The sequence below is a fragment of the Mustela nigripes genome, chromosome 9 (assembly GCF_022355385.1).
Source record: "Mustela nigripes isolate SB6536 chromosome 9, MUSNIG.SB6536, whole genome shotgun sequence".
In the NCBI taxonomy this organism is placed as follows: domain Eukaryota; kingdom Metazoa; phylum Chordata; class Mammalia; order Carnivora; family Mustelidae; genus Mustela; species Mustela nigripes.
Genome location: NC_081565.1, coordinates 66,791,058 through 66,811,041, shown reverse-complemented (window position 1 = coordinate 66,811,041; position 19,984 = coordinate 66,791,058). Strand labels below are relative to the sequence as shown.

General features: G+C 36.4%; 2 protein-coding genes across 5 annotated transcripts in view; one reads left to right on the top strand and one right to left on the bottom strand.

The window, feature by feature from the left end:
* AGTPBP1 (ATP/GTP binding carboxypeptidase 1) overlaps nt 1-19,984 on the bottom strand; it is a 158,874-nt gene that overhangs the window by 46,673 nt on the left and 92,217 nt on the right. For all 4 annotated transcript variants that reach the window (XM_059411753.1, XM_059411756.1, XM_059411754.1 and 1 more), the window contains 4 exons: nt 17,838-18,553; nt 8,168-8,251; nt 6,516-6,602; nt 6,286-6,434 (listed from right to left, as the gene is read on the bottom strand). In XM_059411753.1, the coding sequence (XP_059267736.1) occupies nt 6,286-6,434; nt 6,516-6,602; nt 8,168-8,251; nt 17,838-18,553 (1,036 nt within the window). The remainder of the gene's footprint in view (nt 1-6,285; nt 6,435-6,515; nt 6,603-8,167; nt 8,252-17,837; nt 18,554-19,984) is intronic.
* Nucleotides 10,098-10,555, top strand: LOC132024767 (small ribosomal subunit protein uS8-like). Its single transcript, XM_059411757.1, has one exon. The coding sequence runs from the start codon at nt 10,128-10,130 to the stop codon at nt 10,479-10,481; it is 354 nt and encodes a 117-aa protein (XP_059267740.1). The 5' UTR covers nt 10,098-10,127; the 3' UTR covers nt 10,482-10,555.

Sequence of the window (19,984 nt, the reverse complement as noted above, 5' to 3'; positions counted from 1 at the left end):
GAAACAACAGGCAAAGATATATCAAGCAAATTCAAACCAAAACAATATAAAAATAGAATTCAAGGCTAACAATACTGAGGTATGGCTATTAATTTATACCATTAAATGGTACATACAAAAGGAATATGGAAAAGTTATAAATAACTATGTGCCAAATAATATTGCTTAAGTAGAAAATAAATATGTTTTCATAAATGAGGGATTGACAGAAACAAAGAACTGAAGACAATTTTTTTAAGAGGCAGAAAGAGAAGGTAAAAAAATAAATAAGGACAGAGAAAACCAAATAAATGAACTTATAACACTAAACTAACAATGTATATTAAGTTGTTGCCAGGAGAGAACATGAAATCAAAAACTGACCTGATCTTAAGCCACAAAAAGTTATTCCAAGTCATAAATTTTCTATGTATATGAACAAAATGCATTAAAACTTGAAAATAATTTAAAAATTTTAATCAAATAACCTAATCAACTATAGGAATATAACAGATGTTTTCCTAAATAATTCTTGGATCAGAAAGGATACCAACACTACATACAATTAGAGGCAATCTAGAAAATAATAAGGAGTCTTAATATTAAAATCTAGAGGGGAAGGGATATAGAAATAAGTTATAATCAAGAGCAAATACTTGGTCATCAAAAATAAATTTAGGTAAACAAACCGAAAGTTAAAAAGAAGAAAAAAAAGTCAAACTTCAGGGAGGAAAACAGAAAAATTAATAAATAAAAATCTTTGAAAGGAAATAATGAATAAAACCAATACCTAGGTTTTTAAAACAATAAATTATGTTGTGAGCACAACAAAAGGGAAATAAGCAAAAGTAACAAGAAAGCACACATACTGCAGATATTGTATAGAAATCTACATGATTTCTATGCAATATAGTATAGAATTTTGAAAATCTGAATGTCATGTACATAAGAAAATATAAATTATCAAGATTGCCACAATAAGTAATAGAAAACTAGGTGCACTTGGGTGGCTCGGTTAGTTAAGCCTTCGGCTCAGGTGAAGATCCTGGGTCCCTGGGATCAAGCCCCATGCGGGGCGCCCTGTTCAGCGGGGAACCTGCTTCTCCCTCTTCCTTTGCTTCCCCCAACCCCGTTCATGCTCCTGCTCTTTCTCTTAAATAAATAAAATCTTTAAAAAAAAAAAAAAAAGAAATAGGAAACTAGACTAAGTCACAGATATCTGAAAAAGTTATCCAGATACTCCCTTTCCCACCCAAGGGGCACACAATCAAGACAGTGCTGGAGATGCATTCTTTCCAAATTTCATTAAGACATGTAAATGCTATACTGCTCCAGAACACAGGGTGGGGAAATAAAACCTTCTCCATTTAAATGTTCAAAGTTAGCATCATCTTGCCTCCAAAACTGGTTGAAGACAGCCCTCCAAAAACGAAACTGACTTGCCTAACTTATGACCAGTGATATAAAAACCCTTTAAAACAAAATACTAATAAATTAAAAATAGATGTATATTAAAATATTAATTCACATGGCAAAGTGAATTTACTTCTGAAACCCAAGGATGATTTCATAGTAAGAACATTAGTACAGGCACATTAACAGCTCATAGTATTACATGGTCAAATCATATTAATAAATAGAAAAAAAATACTTCTGATTTTTAAAACTTAATAAAAACAAATTCTTCACTACAAAAAAGAATCCATACTCAAAAGAAGAACTAATGTATTTAATGTAAATACTAGAAAAATTCACATTCAAGTCAAAATAAAACAAGGATGCCTAACGTCTCCTTTTTACTTTAAACATTCTCATAAGTCATATCTGGAAGTTATGAAACAATGAAAGATACACTGTATAACTATGGATAAGGAAAAATTCTAGGGACCTACTAAGAAAATCCACAGTATCAACTGAGAAACTATGAAACCTAGTAAGGAAGTTCAGTAAGGAGGTTGATTTTCAAGTGAATATATAAAACTTGACAGCTTTCTTAATTATAAGTAATAACAAGCCTGAAAACAGGGAGTACTCTTTCCTAAAAGAAACCCCAAAAATACATAAAATACTTGAAAGTAAGTAGAAATAAACAGAACTTACAAAAAGAAAACAAAAACTTAGGTGAGGCCATAACAAATGAATAAACAAACCTATACACCATGTTCCTAAGCAGTAAGACTTAATACAAAAAATTCAGTTTGTAAAAAAAAAAAAAAAAAAAAAAGTCAATTTCTCTCAGATTATTCTACAAGTTTCATGCAATGGAAATTTTTTGGCACTTGAAAAAACTATTTGAATATTATTTAGAATAAACTATTCGAGAAAAATAGGTAGAAAAATTCTTATAATTTTTGAAAAAAGTGTTAGCTGTACTATACAGTCACTTTCACGACAGTGGTACTAGAGCAAGAAAGACATCATGGTGGGTATTAAGGAGGGCATGTATTGCATGGAGACTGGGTATGGTGTATAAACAATGAATTTTGGAACACTGAAAAAATTAAAATAAAATTTTTTTAAAAGATGAAAAAAAAAACAAAGACATTACACTAAACAGAAAGTCTCAGATCATTAAAATCAAGTGGTACTAGAGCAACAAACAGCCCCCAAACAAATGCTAGTCCACTGCTTCTGAGAACTGTGGTATTTCAAACCAGTGGGGACAAATAATATGAGTGGAAGGTCAGAATAATTCAACTTAGATTCAAAAAGGCAGTAACTATGTGCAAGTTAATAGTGCTATCTCACCGACCAGTTTCCAAACTGTTTTTACTAACCACACCATTTTTCTGTAAGAGCTCCCACAGACCAACCACATATAATGTCTTCTAAGTAATGTTTCCTCCCCTTCTTTCACTAGAGGGTCAGGAACAGAGTTATAAATATAAACATTTGAGGAAATAACTCAATTTGTCAATATTGACAAATACTGACTTAACTACTAACGATAGGATTAAGTGAGATCCCAATTCACAGAATATACCAAAATAAATCCTAGATGATTAATTATTAACAATGAAAGCATATTATCAAATGCACTTGAAAAAGGCTGAACTAATTTAACACCCTTACCAGCACAAAAAGTACCCCTTTTCCCTAGTCTTCAGGAATCTATATTCATTTTCTTTGATAAATTCTACTTGGAGGAATTGGTAGCAATGCAATAATCAGAAATATACACACACACAAAATAATTAAGGATATCAAGCACAGCACAGCTTATAATTCTGAAATGCTAATAACTTAAATTCCCAAACTGTTATCATTAAAAAATCATTGTACATTACTCAACAAAATATTATAAAAACATAGCAATGATGTCACTGAAAATACTGAATGGCATGGCAAGATTTCTTTTATAAAATATTGTGCAATTAAAATAGTTTTGTGTGAATTTTCATATTGTAAAATGAATCTATAAAAGAAAAAAATTTAATATTAAAATTATGTGAATAAGTTTGAGGATAGCAAAATGCTAAATGGTGGTTTTCTCTTCTTCCTGTAAGATTCTTCTCTGAGTTTTTTTAAAAAAAATTTTTATAGTTTATTTATTATTTATTTATTTAACAGAAAGAGAAAAATGGCGAGTGAGGGAATATAAGCAGGGGGAGTGGAAGAGGGAGAAACAGGCTTCCTACTGAGCAAGGAGCCCCATGTGGGGCTCAATCCCAGGACCCTGGGATCATGACCTGAACTGAAGGCAGATGCTTAACAACGGAGCCACCTAGGCACCCTTAAATAGTTTTTAATTTGCCAAATTTCCCACATAAAGATCCACTATTTAGGGCGCCTGGCTGGCTCACTCAGTTAAGTGTCCCACCTTTGATTTCGACTCAGTGGTGATCTCGAAGTCATGAGATCAAGCCCCACATCAGGCTCCCCACTCAGTGGAGAGTCTGCTTAAAACTCTCTCCCCCTCCCTCCTCACTGCACATGAGTGCTCTCGCTCTCTCCCTCTCTCTCTAAAATAAATAAATCTTAAAAAAAAAAAAAAGATCCACTGCTTACTCGTCAGAAAAAAAAGTATTCACAGCTGGCAGTCAATGATATTCCACTTTCGTGAATTTGTAACTAAATAATTATATACACAAATATTTTATACAATAATGTTGATCTCACATTATTTAAAATAGAAAATAATTAGAAACTTAAATGTACAACAAAGAAAGGTTTGGTTAAGTTCTAGTAACTCTGTAGGATGTCCATTTAAACTCTGTTTCAGAGTAATATTTACCAGAAAAAGCATTAACAATATAATGTTTGGTTAATATACAAACTGTGAAACTGCATGGGTTACATGTCTTATTTTTTTTTTAATATATACCTAACTGTGTATATGTAGAAATCATATATTGCCTTAATAAAAAAAGAAAAGGGTTAGAAAAAAACAACAATATTAAAGTGATTATTTCTGGATGATGCACTGTTGATGGTTTTAATTTTCTTGACACCACCCAAATCCCTATGAGGTTGAGTTGGAAAGTATGACGAACACACAAGAATACCCAAAGGGCAAGTACTAAGGAGAAGGGAAAATTTTAAAATAAAGTAGTCATCTGTCTCATTGCTTTGATTTGGTTTCAGTTATAAAATTTTATTTATTTTAAATTTAAAATGACACTAAAGGAAGAGTTGTTGTTGTTGTTGTTGTTTAAATGTATCACATGGAGGTATAGGTTTCAAAAAAAATAGAAAAGAATTTTAATTAAATAATTTTTTTAAAAATAGAGCACTGGTCCAAAACATAAGCTTTTAATTTTATGTATGTAGTATTTATTTATTTTTGGGAGAGAGAGCAAGCATGAACAGAGGGAGAGGGAGAGGAAGAATTTCAAGCAGGTATCTGCTGAGCACAGAGCCCAACATAGGGCTCAACCTCAGGACCTGAGATCATGACCTGAGCCAAAATTGAGTCTGCCACTTAACCAACTGAGCCTCCCAAACCTATAAGCTTTTAATTTTAAAAATTAAAATAATTAAGTTTAAAGTAGTAAGAGTATTATTTTATAAAATTAAAAAAAAATTTAAAAAAAGTTATATTAAGAAAAAAAGAATTAACACTGAATCTATACAAGTTCTTCCAAAAAACCAGAGGAGGAAACATTTCCCAAACCATTTTATGAGGTTAGTATTACCACCATACCAAGAAGAAACGGAATACAAAAAGAAAAAAGAAAATTATAGCTCAATATTCTTCCTGAACATAAATACAAAAATTCTTAACAAAATGTTAGCAACTATACACAATGACAAAGTGGACTTTATTCCATCATTTAAAAAAAGGCTGGTTCGGGGTGCCTGGGTGGCTCAGTGGGTTAAAGCCTCTGCCTTCGGCTCAGGTCATGATTCCAGGGTCCTGGGACCGAGCCCCACATCGGGCTGCTTCCTCCTCTCTCTCCCTGCCTGCCTCTCTTGCCTACTTGTAATCTCTGTCTGTCAAATAAATAAATAAAATCTTTAAAAAAATAAAAAATAAATTAAAAAATAATTTAAAAAAAGGCTGGTTCAGTATTCAAAACTCAATCAATATAATATACCATCGTAACAATCTAAAGAAGAAAAACAATCTAAAAGAAAAGAAAATGATCAGACCAACTGAAACAAAGCTTATGACAAAGTTCAACACCCACTCATGATTAAAAACAAAACAAAACAAAACAAAAACCTCAGCAAAGAGTAATAGAAGGAAACCTCCTCAACTAGATTTTAAAATCTGCAGAAAACTACAGCTAGTATCTTGCTGAAAGGTGAGTGATAAAGGAGGGGCACAAGGCTGTGTGGTGACAGAAGTATTCTGCATCTTGGTTTGCCGTGACTGGTTCAAGAACCTACAAATGTAGTAAAATGGCATGAAACTCTGCACCCGCACTGCACCAACGTCAAATCCTGACTCTGGACGTAACCACTTGAGGAAATTCAGTGAAGAGAATGTGAGAACTTTCCTCAACTTCTATCATATTTCTGGGAGATTATTAAAAATTTAAAAAGATGACTTTATGTAATTCTCCTCTAGATAAACTGACATAAAAAACTAGATTTTATGCAGCATTAGTAATAAATCTTTGGTTGTATTTGATTTGAATAAAATCAAAGATATTCACTACATTTTAAAGGGTTTTTCTCCATCAAAGCAAAACTCAGTTTATTTAAATTCTGCATAATAAATACCTGAATTTTGAGAACTAGAGAAAAAAGAACAATGAACCTTTTTAAACAAGTCAATAATTAAAAGAAAAAAACAACTCCTGTCCCTCGGTTAAGATGCCTACATACTTTTTAAAATTAGGGGAACAAAACATGTCTTACCATAATTAAATTGACTGTTGGATTTTTCACAGTTAATGATGTTAAACCTGTAAGCAACACCCGGTCGCATTCCACTGACTTCAAAGTAAAACCACTGGTGATAATGATTGCTATTTATATCTGAGTTCAAAATAAGATCATATTCATTTCTGAAAATAGAAAATATAGAAATCTGATTAGAATTAGGAAAATATCTATGTATAGACAAAATGTGAACTTAAATGACTTACTTTCTAATCTGAATAACTTTGCGCAGATTCCCAGATTCAAATTTGGAGTTAAACTTCAATATATCTCCTTCTTCTGGTATAGTGTAACTAAACAAAATTTTTGAAGTAAGTTTAATAAAATACATTGCATGTAAATAAGTGAACAAAAGATAAATAAAATTACACTACAAATTAAAACTATACCACTATGGCCACTTCACCCTCATTATTTTTAAACCAAAAAAATACAACCAACACAAGCAAAACACAAACTCTGGCTAACATTTATAGATTTAAAAATTAAAACTACAAGTAGAGATGTGTTCTCACATTTACAGTGAATGATAATCAAAATAAGAAATTCCACCTCACTGAATAAATGTCATTCTGAAATACTAATAATCATATAAAAAGGCCAGATTTTTTTTAAATGCACATGACCTGTATTAAGTAGCAATAATTCTAATTAAACTATGTAGTTCTCAGGTAAAAATTTCATTTTAAATTTATAGTGCTATATTAGATAACAGATATTATCTTATTTAATTAGTACCAAGAAGGTAAAGGTATTATCTTCACTTTACATAGTCACTACTTAGTATTTACTGATTGCCTACTAGGTTCCAGATTCAATTTTAGTTGTCTGTCTGTCTGTTTCCCTGATTAAATACAAATGCTTGCTCTTTTGAAGCTTACACTCTAATAGGGGGACACTAAGACTCCAAGAAGCTCAAGGACTTTGCCAAAGTCGTTTAAGTTAGAAATAGCACTGGTCTCTATGCTATCCTCAAGGTTCCTGAGTTTCTCTTTTTATCACACCTGCCTGATCTGACACAGAATTACAACTGAAATAACTAAGATATTTTGAATAAGGAGATCTGGTTTCCATTTTTAAGATTATTCCAAATTCAGTAATCAGTTTGATACAGCTTTTATCCTTATTTCTCTGACAAAGATCTTTAAAAGGTGTTTTATTTCCTCCAAAAAGACCAGTAAGATATTAAATTTCCCCCCAAATATTAGAATGTTAAAGGAGGGGGAAACCCATTGAGGGCTAATTAAATTTCTCCTCTGAGAAGGCAAATAATAGTCACATTCATCATTTCTAATCTTCATTTATTTACTTATATTTAAACCCTAAAATGTGATGATACCAGTGATAACCATAAATAATACCAATGCATGAAGCATCATAAGCAAATGGCCTCAAAGGTCTGGAAAGTAATAGAAAGGACCAATGCATACTGTAAGCAGTAAAAGATGAGAAAGAATAACAGGGACCACGGAGAAATTGGCAACCACATATTCCTTCTATAAGGGATGGTAATTTGTTGTCCCAAGGAAATGAAGGTTCAGTATTACAGGACAAAACTGCAGCCTTCCATGTGAAATCTCCACTCTCTCCACTGCAGGTAATTAGAGATGTTTTTATCAGTTTGTGACCTTTCCCTTATTAAGCCCATTGAAAGTCTACCTATGAACAAAAGCAAAAGGCTGTGATATATTCAAATTAACATGATTAACTTTACCATTACATCCCTGCTAAAAGATGAAAATGGAATAAGGGCAAACTAGGTGGAATTTAGCTCTATTTTTTTTTATCTTTTACAAACAACACTGAAATTTGAGAGTACAAATAAAACTAATAAAAGTAAAAGCAACAACAGACTTACTTGGGGTTATCTAAGTCATACACCACTCGATCTATGATATCACTCTGATGTATTAACCTCTCAATATCTTGAGCAATTTTTGTCCTGAAATCATAAAAGAGAAGTGTGACCACCGAAATTCATTATTATTATGCCAAGGCACAACTTTCTCCAAAATAAGTTTTGGATGAAAAACGTATAAAATGACAAAACTTTCTTAAAAGAAAAATGATCCCTCCTCTATGTATTTTGTACACACAAAAAATTATCAATACATAACAAGACAAAAATCAGGATTTTCATGTAGCTGTTAAGTCGAACAGCTTAAAAAAAACTTGAATGTTTATGACAACTTTCTACATAGAAATAGTATGAAGCTACACTCTAGTCCTTAAGCAAATAATTTTACATGCATAATAACAGCAGTAAAGATCTAAGAAGCCAGAAGTTATATACAAAGGAGATTTTTTAAACCCACCCTTACTGGAATTCAGCTAAAACGCAAATGGCAAACAGTTTACACATTCCACAAAATCTGTGCTCTCTTCTGTGGCTGGAGAGGAAATGTGGAGGGAAGGGGAACACTTGTGTCAGGAAGCAAGTGTGGACCCTGAAACTCCAGGATTCTCTAGGCCCGATCTCCCCCTATTTCAGTCCAACAAAATGGACACCAACTAACTGAAAAATTCCTAAAATCCCTGCCACTGTCCTAGAAGAGTGAGCCACACACAGACCCCACAATTCTCCCTGTCAGTAATTAAGCCAAGGAATATACCCATCACTGAAAGTGGCACCAAACTGTAACCAAACCAGAATAAATGTTGACCATAAAACCGGATGCCTGGAATTCCAGGTAGGCTGGCCTCAAGGGTCCTGGTGGGAAGATGTCTGTTGGTGGTAATAGTCACAGTGTCACTTGTCATATTAGCACTTATTCTTAAAGAGGAAGCTAATTATATGAAATGATTTAAATTTTAAGTTTGTCTGTTTCAGCTAAAGATTGGTAATGCAGGAACGCCTAGGTGGCTCCGTCGGTTAAGCATCTGCCTACGTCTCAGGTCATAATCCCAGAGTCCTGGGATCAAGTTTGGAGCCAGGCTCCTTGCTCAGTGGGGAGTCTGCTTCTCCCTAGGCCTGCTTCTCTCTCTGCTTGCTGTCCCCCTGCATGTGCACGCACGCGCTCGCTCTCGCTCTCTCTCTCTCTGACAAATAAATAAATAAATAACTTTAAACAATAAAAAGACTGTTAATGCAGACTAGAACTGTGGTCTACTGATTTACTAATAGAGCAAAGTGGGAAAATTTGCCAAAATGGTTATAATAAAATGTTAAGAATCCACTAAAGAACTTCAGGTAGGGACGCCTGGGTGGCTCAGTTGGTTAAGCAGCTGCCTTCGGCTCAGGTCATGATCCCAGCGTCCTGGGATCGAGTCCCACATCAGGCTCCTTGCTCGGCAGGGAGCCTGCTTCTCCCTCTGCCTCTGCCTGCCACTCTGTCTGCCTGTGCTTGCTTTCTCCCCCTCTCTCTCTGATAAATAAATAAAAAAAAAAAAAAAAAAAAAAAAAAAAGAACTTCAGGTAGATGTGAAATTTTCTCCTGCACAAAGATACTTCTTTGTGATTATGGAGTATTAACTCTCATATAATTTAGAAATATATCTAATCATATCACAGTATAATTTCAGAATAAGCTAAGAATCTATTCTGATGAACTCAAAATTATCAGGAAAACATTAAAAGGTGTGATAAATATAATACAGGAAAAATTAAGAATGTACAACTCTAAATTTATTTTTAGGTTTATTCTACAAAAAATAGTTCATCACTGATAAGCAGTCTATCAAAAAAAATGAGTATCAAAGGATTATGATATAAATCCTTGAGTTAGGCTCAATATCATCACTTTCAAATGCCAAATTCTTCCTAAACCTTTTAAAAAGCTATTAATTAGCTCTTTCCGCCATCTTTCTTTGCCGCCATAATGGTGCGCATGAATGTCCTGGCAGATGCTCTCAAGAGCATCAACAATGCTGAAAAGAGAGGCAAACGCCAGGTTCTTATTAGGCCGTGCTCCAAAGTCATCGTCCGGTTTCTCACTGTGATGATGAAGCACGGTTACATTGGCGAATTTGAAATCATTGATGATCACAGAGCGGGGAAGATTGTTGTGAACCTCACAGGCAGGTTGAACAAGTGTGGAGTGATCAGCCCCAGATTTGATGTACAACTGAAAGATCTAGAAAAATGGCAGAATAACTTGCTCCCGTCCCGCCAGTTTGGTTTCATTGTACTGACAACTTCAGCTGGCATCATGGACCATGAAGAAGCAAGATGAAAACACACAGGAGGGAAAATCCTGGGATTCTTTTTCTAGGGATGTAATACATACGTGCAAATAAAATGCCTCAATGGAAAAAAAAAAAAAAAAAAAAAAAAAGCTATTAATTATGGAGGCACCTGGGTGGCTCAGTGGGTTAAGCCTCTGCCTTCAGCTCAGGTCATGATCCCAGGGTCCTGGGATAGAGCCCCCATCGCGCTCTCTGCTTGGCGGGGAGCCTGCCTCCCCACTTCTCTCTGCCTGCCTCTCTGCCTACTTGTGATCTCTGTCTGTCAAATAAATAAATAAATAATCTTTTTTTTTTTTAAAAAAAAAGGCTATTAATTACAATAACAAACAAGTCCAAATTTCGTATCGCCCAGATCTTTGACAAGAGATGGCACTCACATATATTCAGATATGCCATATCAAAAAAAAAAAAAAGTGAGTATTCAAGTATGTGTGAAAGACTAAATATATCCACTCGTCAGAATAATTTAGTAAATAAGGTTGATACCACAAATGTGCAAAAAATAGTACCTACAAAAGTCTGAGTTTTGTTTTGTTTTGTTTTTTTAAGGAAAATGTTATTAACAGGCTGATACAACAGCTCAGTTCTACAGCAAAGTCCCTTAATGTAAGAGAGGGTCAGGAGTGCCTGGGTGGCTCAGTGGGTTAAGCTTCTGCCTTTGGCTTGGGTCGTGGTCTTAGGGTCCTAGGATCAAGCCCCCCATCCAGCTCTCTGCTTGGCAGGAGGGCCTGCTTCCTCCTGTCCCTCTGCCTGCATCTCTGCCTACTTGTGATCTCTGTCTCTCTGTCAAAAAAATAAATAAAATCTTTTTTTAAAAAAAGAGAAAGAGAGAGAGTGTGTGTCAGAACAGCACTGACAACCATGTAGCAGGCAGCTCTAATTATGTGAGCTGACCCAGTGACCATTGTGGAGAACTGTAGAACACAGCCTCTATCTAAAACTGCCAGGTATGAACCATAGGTTAAGGCTATCATACCAATTTCAAGAAACATCAGAAACTTAGATTTCTATGGGGAATCTCCCAAATCTTAAATGCTAGCAATCAGCAAGCCAAAACAAAACAAAACAACAAAAACCGGTCTGCAAGTGAAGCCAAAATCATGGGCAAGTTAATATAGCCAATGGGCCACTGGTTTTCAACCTGTGACATTGTATTTTAGGGGACATAGTGGTCCATGTAAAATTACATTTGAGGGAAATATCTCCCCTGCCATCAGCCCTCGTTAATAAAGAGGGAAACCAGTCCTTTATTCAGATATGGATTTGTGTGAAGCAACACAACTTTCATAAAATATCAATCCTTCCTTTACCTTACCTGCTTATTAAAATATACAGATTTCTAGCCAAAACAAAACAATAAAAATTTTCCAGGTACCCTCAGGGACTGTAACCTCAAACCTATTGACATTCAGTATATATCAAAGGCTTCGCCCAGAAGATAATTCCCGCAGGGCAGTCTGAACAGAAAATACTCAGAAGGTCATACAATATGCGGCCACCAGCAACACTGTCCTGTGTTAGTTAGGTTTTAACCAGGACAGAGCAGCATTACAAGAAAGAATTTAATACATCTCAATGCTATATTTACTCTAGAGGTATTATGGGAAATGTTGTTCATCACACAAGTACTCCCTGAGGATCCACAGAAGATAATCTTTATAGAGAGTATGGTTTAACCACAACCACATATACATGATCACTCTATCTAAAGGATGGACAGGACAGGCTCTTGACCTAGACCAGAGTTTGACTCTTGGCTCTGCCACTTGCTAACAATGTAATCTTGGATAAATTGCTCAAAAACCCTAGCTTCAGCACAGTCTTGCATAAAGTAAGAGGAAGAATAGCAAGTTCCTCACAAAAGCCAAGTGATACACCTTACTTTATTTTTTATACATATACATGGCATAAAAAGTGCTGATTACTTAGTTCTCTGTCTGGCCCATAAAAAACACTCAAAAAAAGTTACCTGCTGCTGTTGCTCCTACTAAGAGTTCTGCTATTATGTCTGTTCCAGAAGTACTTACATTTCCCCTGAGCCATTCTAGACTTAATATAAAGAAATTCAGGGTTTTGCTTTCCTTATTTTTGTCTTTCCCACAATTCTTTCATCTACTTTTTATTATTTTTTTAAAGATTTTATTTATTTATTTGACAGATAGATCACAAGTAGGCAGAGAGGCAGGCAGAGAGAGATGGGGAAGCAGGCTCCCTGCTGAGCAGAGAGCCCAATGTGGGGCTCTATCCAGGTCCCTAAGATCATGACCTGAGCAAAAAGCAGAGGCTTTAACCCACTGAGCCACCCAGGCGACCCTCACCTACTTTTTAATTTTAAATTTATGAACAGGTAATAAATTGACACAGAGCCAAACAACCCATATCCTCCCTCCATCCAGTTAACTACTATTATTACTTTCCCTCTGTAAGCATCTTATAGCTCCTTCCATCAGTGCCTAGAGATCTTTCTATTTTTTAATCACTGCACAGTAGTCACAGAAAAGATACACCATAATGTATTAAACTAATCTGGCATGGGAACAACGCTGCAACAAAAAACTTTGAACACCATTTCACGTATGTGTAAATTATACCATGCATATAACTTATAAATTCCCAGATGTGGGATTACATGTCAAAGGAAATGTGTATTGTTCATCTTGACAGACCCTGTAAAACTGCCCTCCACAAGAGGTACTATCAATCTGAAATCCCATTATCAATGTATAAGGGAGCCTGTTCCTCCACAGCCTCATTAATAGAATGAGCTATAAAATGTCTAGATTTTGGCAATTTTTATGTAGGACATGGTATTTCAGCACTTTTTAATTTGCATTTCTTTTATTTTGAGAGAAGCTGAAATACTTCTGTGATTAAGAGTCATGGTATTTCTTTGTCGTATATTTCATTTTATTTTGATAAAAGTATGTTGGTACAAGGTCTTAAATGCTTTTTAAAACAAGGCAATACAAATTATATTCTATTATAAAATACAGTTAGACAATCTTAAAACACACAGAAAAATAATGGAAAGTAAAATCAAATGCTAAAAGTTACCACCTCTGGTGAATGGGGCAAAGTGACCTTTCTTCTTTCTACGTTTTCTCATTCTCTATTTTACAGAATATGAAAAACAGGAAAAATGCACCCAAAAATACTATGCACACTTTATTTTTTTTTTAAGATTTTATTTATTTATTTGACAGAGAGAGATCACAAGTAGGCAGAGAGACAGGCAGAGAGAGAGGGGGAAGCAAGCTCCCTGCTGAGCAGAGAGCCCGATGTGGGACTCGATCCCAGGACCCTGAGATCATGACCTGAGCTGAAGGCAGCAGCTTAACCCACTGAGCCACCCAGGCGCCCTGCTATGCACACTTTAAAACACAAGAGGTAAGTTACACTTTTTTTTTTTTTTTGGTAAGTTACACTTTTAATTTGTAAGCCAACTTAAATAAAAAATACGGATTCAAGTAATTATCAATATGTGATTACAGTTAAAAAAAAATTTCAAGGGTTAAGTACAATGAAATACGAAGCTTATAATAGGTTTTACCCCGGGACGCCTGGGTGGCTCAGTTGGTTGAGCAGCTGCTTTCAGCTCAGGTCATGATCCCAGCGTCCTGGGATCGAGTCCCACATCGGGCTCCTTGCCCCACAGGGAGCCTGCTTCTCCCTCTGACTCTGCCTGCCACTCTGTCTGCCTGTGCTCGCTCTCACTTGCTCTCTCTCTGACAAATAAATAAATAAAACATTTAAAAAAAAATAGGTTTTACCCCTTCTATATGAGGTGAAGAAATTTTTAATGAAGTTTTATTCATTTGCTGCATTATTTTCAAAAATATTAATGCTTAAAAAATCAGTGATAGGGGCGCCTGGGTGGCTCAGTGGGTTAAAACCTCTGCCTCAGGTTGGCTCAGGTCATGATCCCAGTGTCCTGGGATCAAGTCCCACATCGGACTCTCTGCTCAGTGGGGAGCCTGCTTCCTCCCTTTTCTCTCTCTCTTTCTCTCTCTCTCTGCTTGCCTCTCTGCCTAATTGTGATCGCTGTCTGTCAAATAAATAAATAAAATCTTAAAAAAAAAATAAAGTTCAGTGATATTTGGAAAGTAGAAATTCAAACTAACAGAAATATTTTTACTAATTTTAAAAAGTCTAATGCTTCCTTTTTCTGAAAATGATCAAACAAGAAATTCTTATTAATTTTGACATTATTCATTTATAATTTTACTGCATTTGAACAGGGGCTGGGCTATAAGTTGGCAAGTAATTTATAAAACATTTATCATTTGCTCAAAACCTAAGTTGCAGAAGACTAGGCAAATAAGATAAGCAAACTAGAAACAACCTCCTCAATGCAGTATTTCAAAAACCGAGCATTTCTGGGTAATAAGAAATACTTACTACCTGGCCTGTATTGGATATTTTATCACATATACAGAACCAGGAAGCCTTCAGACCTAGCTACTGGGGTCAAGCAGACTTTTCCTTTAAGAAACAAATAATAAATATTTTAGGCTTTGCAAGCTACACGGTCTCTACAACAATCATTCAACTCTACCATAGTGGCACCAAAACAGTTACAGATCATACATAAACAAATAGGAATGGCTGTGCCCCCAAAAATCTTTACTTATTAACACAAATATGAATGTCATATAATTTTCATGTGTCACAAAATGTTTTGTTTTAGAACCATTTAAACATGTAAAACCACTCTTAGCTTGTGGGCTGAACATAAACAGGCAGTAGTGAGCTATATTTGATACAACAGGCCATAGTTTGCATATGTGTTTTCAAGGTGAATGACAAAGTTTTCTGATCATTACCTACTAGAAATACATTTTAAAATTCACTGTACTGGGTGCCTGGGTGGCTCAGTTGGTTAAGCGACAGCCTTTGGCTCTGGTCATGATCCCAGAGTCCTGGGATCAAGTCCCACATCAGGGTCCCTGCCCAGCAGGAAGCTTTCTTCTCCCTCTCTTCCCTGCTCCTGCCCTATCTCTGCCTCTCTTGCTCCAATAAATAAATAAGATCTTTCAAAAAAAAAAAAAAATCACTGTCCTAATAGGTCGTCTGGGTAGCTCAGTCAGTTAAGTGTCCAACTCTTGATTTTGGCTCAGGTCATGATCTCAGGGTCATGGGATCAAGCCCCACATCAGGTTTCCCACTCAGTGGGGAGCCTACTTGAGATTTTCTCTCTCTCTCTCTCTTTCCCTCTGCCCCTTCCCCTGGGCACACTCTCTAAAACAAATCTTTAAAAAAAAAAAAAAAAATGACTGCTAGGTGTGTGCACATGCACATACACACATGCCCCTGAAACAAAAGTTTATGAAATAATACTTTGCTGTACTACATGACACACTATTATTTTATACTTTAATACGGGTTACTAATGGGCATCAATCCATTGTTTGAAAATAAAATTGATATCTAGAGAAATTAAGTTATTTCGTGCAAACATACACACACAGAATCAGTGAGAGAGCCATGCCTAGAATCCGAACACTCTGACTTGATTTTCAGAGTGCCCTGTCCTGCCAGGACACACCCCACTAACTCGTCATGCCTATCAAGTCAAACCAACTGGTTCAAGTATGCTTGCTACATGCATTTGTTCCTCCAGGCTCAAATTATTGTCACTTGAAGGAACAAATGCAGTTCCCATGCAGTTCCCCCACAGTTCCTGTGGGCATTTCCTAAGGAGAACCTGAGAAGACAAATGTGACCAGGATGAACTTTGTTTCCAACACTGCAACCTCCCCAAGGCTGCAATGCCTCATCTCAATCCTCCAGCATCAATCTAAACCCCCCACCCACTCAGCTCCACCCTGCAAGTGACCCAAACTTAGAGGAGTCTGAGCCCCTGGCAATCATCTCTTCTCATTCTGAGAGGCTGTGACATGCCCACTCATGCTTAAAACAAGTGAATCACTTGAGTTCCACACATAGTCGACCTGCTGCCATGGTGTACAAGCAATCTCACCTCCTTTAGCTGATCTGGGTCAAGATGCCTGCTGGTCCTAGACACAAGAGTCTAAAGACACCCTTGGCAGCCTGTAGGGAAGTTGTACCCTTTTTACATCCCCCATGGAAAGACAACATCCACTCTGGGAACCAGGACTACTAACCCTGCAGAGCTCAGAGGTACAGGGACAGAAAGTACCAAGTCCCCTAGTGGAACACTGCGAGCCACAGGTAGGTAGGACTATTTTCTGTCCCCACCTCCTGGTCCTCCTGGTATGAGACTTATGCATTCTTTCTTTTGGGAATACAGAACCACGTGGAAGTTTCTAATTTAGTACATATACTTCATTTTGAAAGATGGCAAGCCATACCACACAGTATTTCCTCCTAGTTGGGAGCTTCACTGGCCTTTTGAAGGCCATTCTGGCACTCTAAGAGGCCAGGTGCCTCTGGACAGTGCAGTGTGTGTGTGTGTGTGTGTGTGTGTGTGTGTGTGTGTGTGATGCATCCAGTGGATGCCAGAGCCACGCCCACTTCTACACACCTTTCCCAGTTCTGATGCTACATCTTATGTGATTCCATACCTGTGGGTCAAGGAGCCAAATGGTACCATTAAACACACACTAAGTTGCTAAGTAAAAATGATTAATTTATATAATACATTAAATATAAAAAAATTAAGAAGATACAACTGTTGTTTTAAAAAAGCCTATAGTCCAAGGAAAATCAAATGCCCACAGCAGTGTCTTCTGTATCATTATGTGCTATACTCATAACAAGAGCACAGAGATTAGGTACTAGTAAACCATCATCACAAAACCCTAAACATAATCACTGAAAAGAGTCAAGTTGCACCACAAATGTACTTAGAGGCCAGGTATTACTAGATGGTAATAGTTAATACTATTTGTAATTTATAAAATTAATTGGCAAGATCTAATAACTTTAGTTACTGTTTTTATGAGACCCAAATTTTCATACTGAGTATTTCCAATTTCAATTTTTGCAACAAAGTAATATGTGTCCACATTTCCATTTTTAAATCATAAATCTAAATCAAGTTCAAATTATAATAAAATACTAAATTAATATATTGCTACTAATATTTATTAAAGATTAGTAAATAACCTATATATTCAGATGCCATCTAAATAAAAATTTCTAAATTGTCCAATGGTCAGGTTTATTATGCTGGCTCCATCTGAATAAGTAATGAGCTTAGAAAATAAAGTTAACCCATAAGAACAATTGCAAATAAGAGCAAATTTCCAAAGCAGGATAAAAAAAATGACAATAACTTTAATTCAGAATACTTTTCTTCCTAAGTACCCATATTTTGACAATGGGCTTGTTTTAAGAGAAAGAAGAAACCTGAAACTCACCTTTGTACACCATATGGTCTTTCTAAAATAGGCTCTTTGAATGGAGGTGGAATGTGACCAAAATAATCAGGATAAGCCACTTCTGAATATTCTGGGACAGACTTTGTATTTTTCACAATCTCAATATAGAGATCTGAGTCGTGGAGTGTGGGTCCATCAGAGACTTCCACTGACGCTTGCTCCACTGATGAAACAGACTCTGTATCTTCATCATCCTCAGTTTCAACTCCAGTACAACACAGTTTCCCTAGCTGAACTGTTCTTCCCTCAAAAAGAACATTTCCACAAGCGGCCATGTGTGGACAAGCTTTAGTGCACGTGAGGACGGTAAGAGGGAGGTTGTAGTCTTTCTTGGCTCCTGCAGTAAAACCTGGGGCTGTCTGGGAAGGGATATTCTGCAACGTAATTCGGTCCAAGGCCTTCACAATATCATTGTTTACGCCCTGAGTGGATGTAATAGTTCTGTTTTGATCACCTAGCTGCTGTTGTGATGTTCTGTCATTATTCTTAATATCTTCTTTTGCCACATCCATACAGGTAGGTTTCTTATCACCTTCCTCTCCTTTAGGAGACACATTTGCATTCCTGACAACTCCTTTTTTTAAGTTGCCTGGATTCCCAGATGCTTCCTCTCCCGCAGTAGGAACAACAATAGGACCACGTACTTTTCCCTCAAATACGAAAGGCTTTGGTTCTTTGGAGATTAAATCATAGTCCTTTGAAAATTAAAAAAAAGCAAAAAACAAAAAACAAAACATGTTCAACCTTTTACCTGTAAATATTAAAATGTATTAACAAAACTAAGACTATATTCTTGAATATGCTGCTTCAGAAACCTAACATTTGAAAATCAGGAAGATGGATAAAAGAGTATGTTTTAATTTCACTAAGAAAACACAAAGTATTTAGCCACAAAATTCATTACACTTATTTTACTTTTTCGATTATAAAAATAATGCCTACATATAAGAGAAATATGGGAAATTTTAGAAAAGCACAAAGATATTAAAAGCATCCAGGCTCCTATTAAAAAAAAACACACACACAACTGAATTGTTATTCATTAACTCAACAATTAGAGTGTCTGTTTTGTGCCAAGCAATGTTTCAGGCACTTAAATACCATCAACTTAAAAACAAAAAGAGAAACAAAAACCTCTTCCCTCTTGCAGCTTCCTTCTTTGGAAGGAAGGGAGAGGACTGTCAACACGTCAAGTAATAAACATGACACAGGCCCACCTGGGTAGCTGAGTCGGTTAAGCATTCACTCTTGATTTCAGCTCAGGTCAAGATCTCAGGGTCCTGACATCAAGTCCCCCACCCCATGAGGCTCTGGGCTTGGCAGGGAGTCTGCTTGAGGATCCTCTCCCTCTTCCTCTGCACCCACCCCTATGTGCACCCTCTTTTCCTTTTCTAAAATAAATCTTTCTTTAAAAATGACAAAAATGTATGCTATGGAAGGTAAGTAGGCTAAAGCATTAAAGAGGGGAGAATGGGGTACTGGTACTGTGGACTGGGAGTGCCAAGGGGAGGGAAGATGGGCTACAATTTGAAATTCCATGGATTTGTGACGCCTCACTGGGAAGATAACATAAAAGCAAAGGCAGAAAGGGCTGCCATGCTCAGGAGCCAGAGTAGAAGAATGCCTGATGTATGCAGAGACCAGCAAGGGAGTTAGGATGGCTGGCACAGAATGAGCAAGATGAAATCCAAGATGTAAAAGAGGACCAGATACTGTATGGCTTTGCAGGCTACACTGGCAGCCAATGGACAGTTTGGGGAAGAGGAATGCCATGAGATGACTTAAATTTAGGAAAACAAAAAACACACACAAAAGAAAACAGAACCTGTGTAAGCACAGAGTTCCTTAACTACCTAGAGTACAGGGTTTCATAACCAAAGGGGTTGAGACATTTGATCTAGATAATTCATTTTTAGAGAGAGGGAAACAAACCATAAGAGAGTCTTAACCGGGGCGCCTGGGTGGCTCAGTGGGTTGGGCTGCTGCCTTCGGCTCGGGTCGTGGTCTCAGGGTCCTGGGATCGAGTCCCGCATCGGGCTCTCTGCTCCGCAGGGAGCCTGCTTCCCTCTCTCTCTGCCAGCCTCTCTACCTACCTGTGATCTCTCTCTGTCAGATAAATAAATAAA

Bases quoted from the DNA above. Each gene is read 5' to 3' on its own strand.
- LOC132024767 (XM_059411757.1), top strand. From the start codon at position 10,128: ATGGTGCGCATGAATGTCCTGGCAGATGCTCTCAAGAGCATCAACAAT.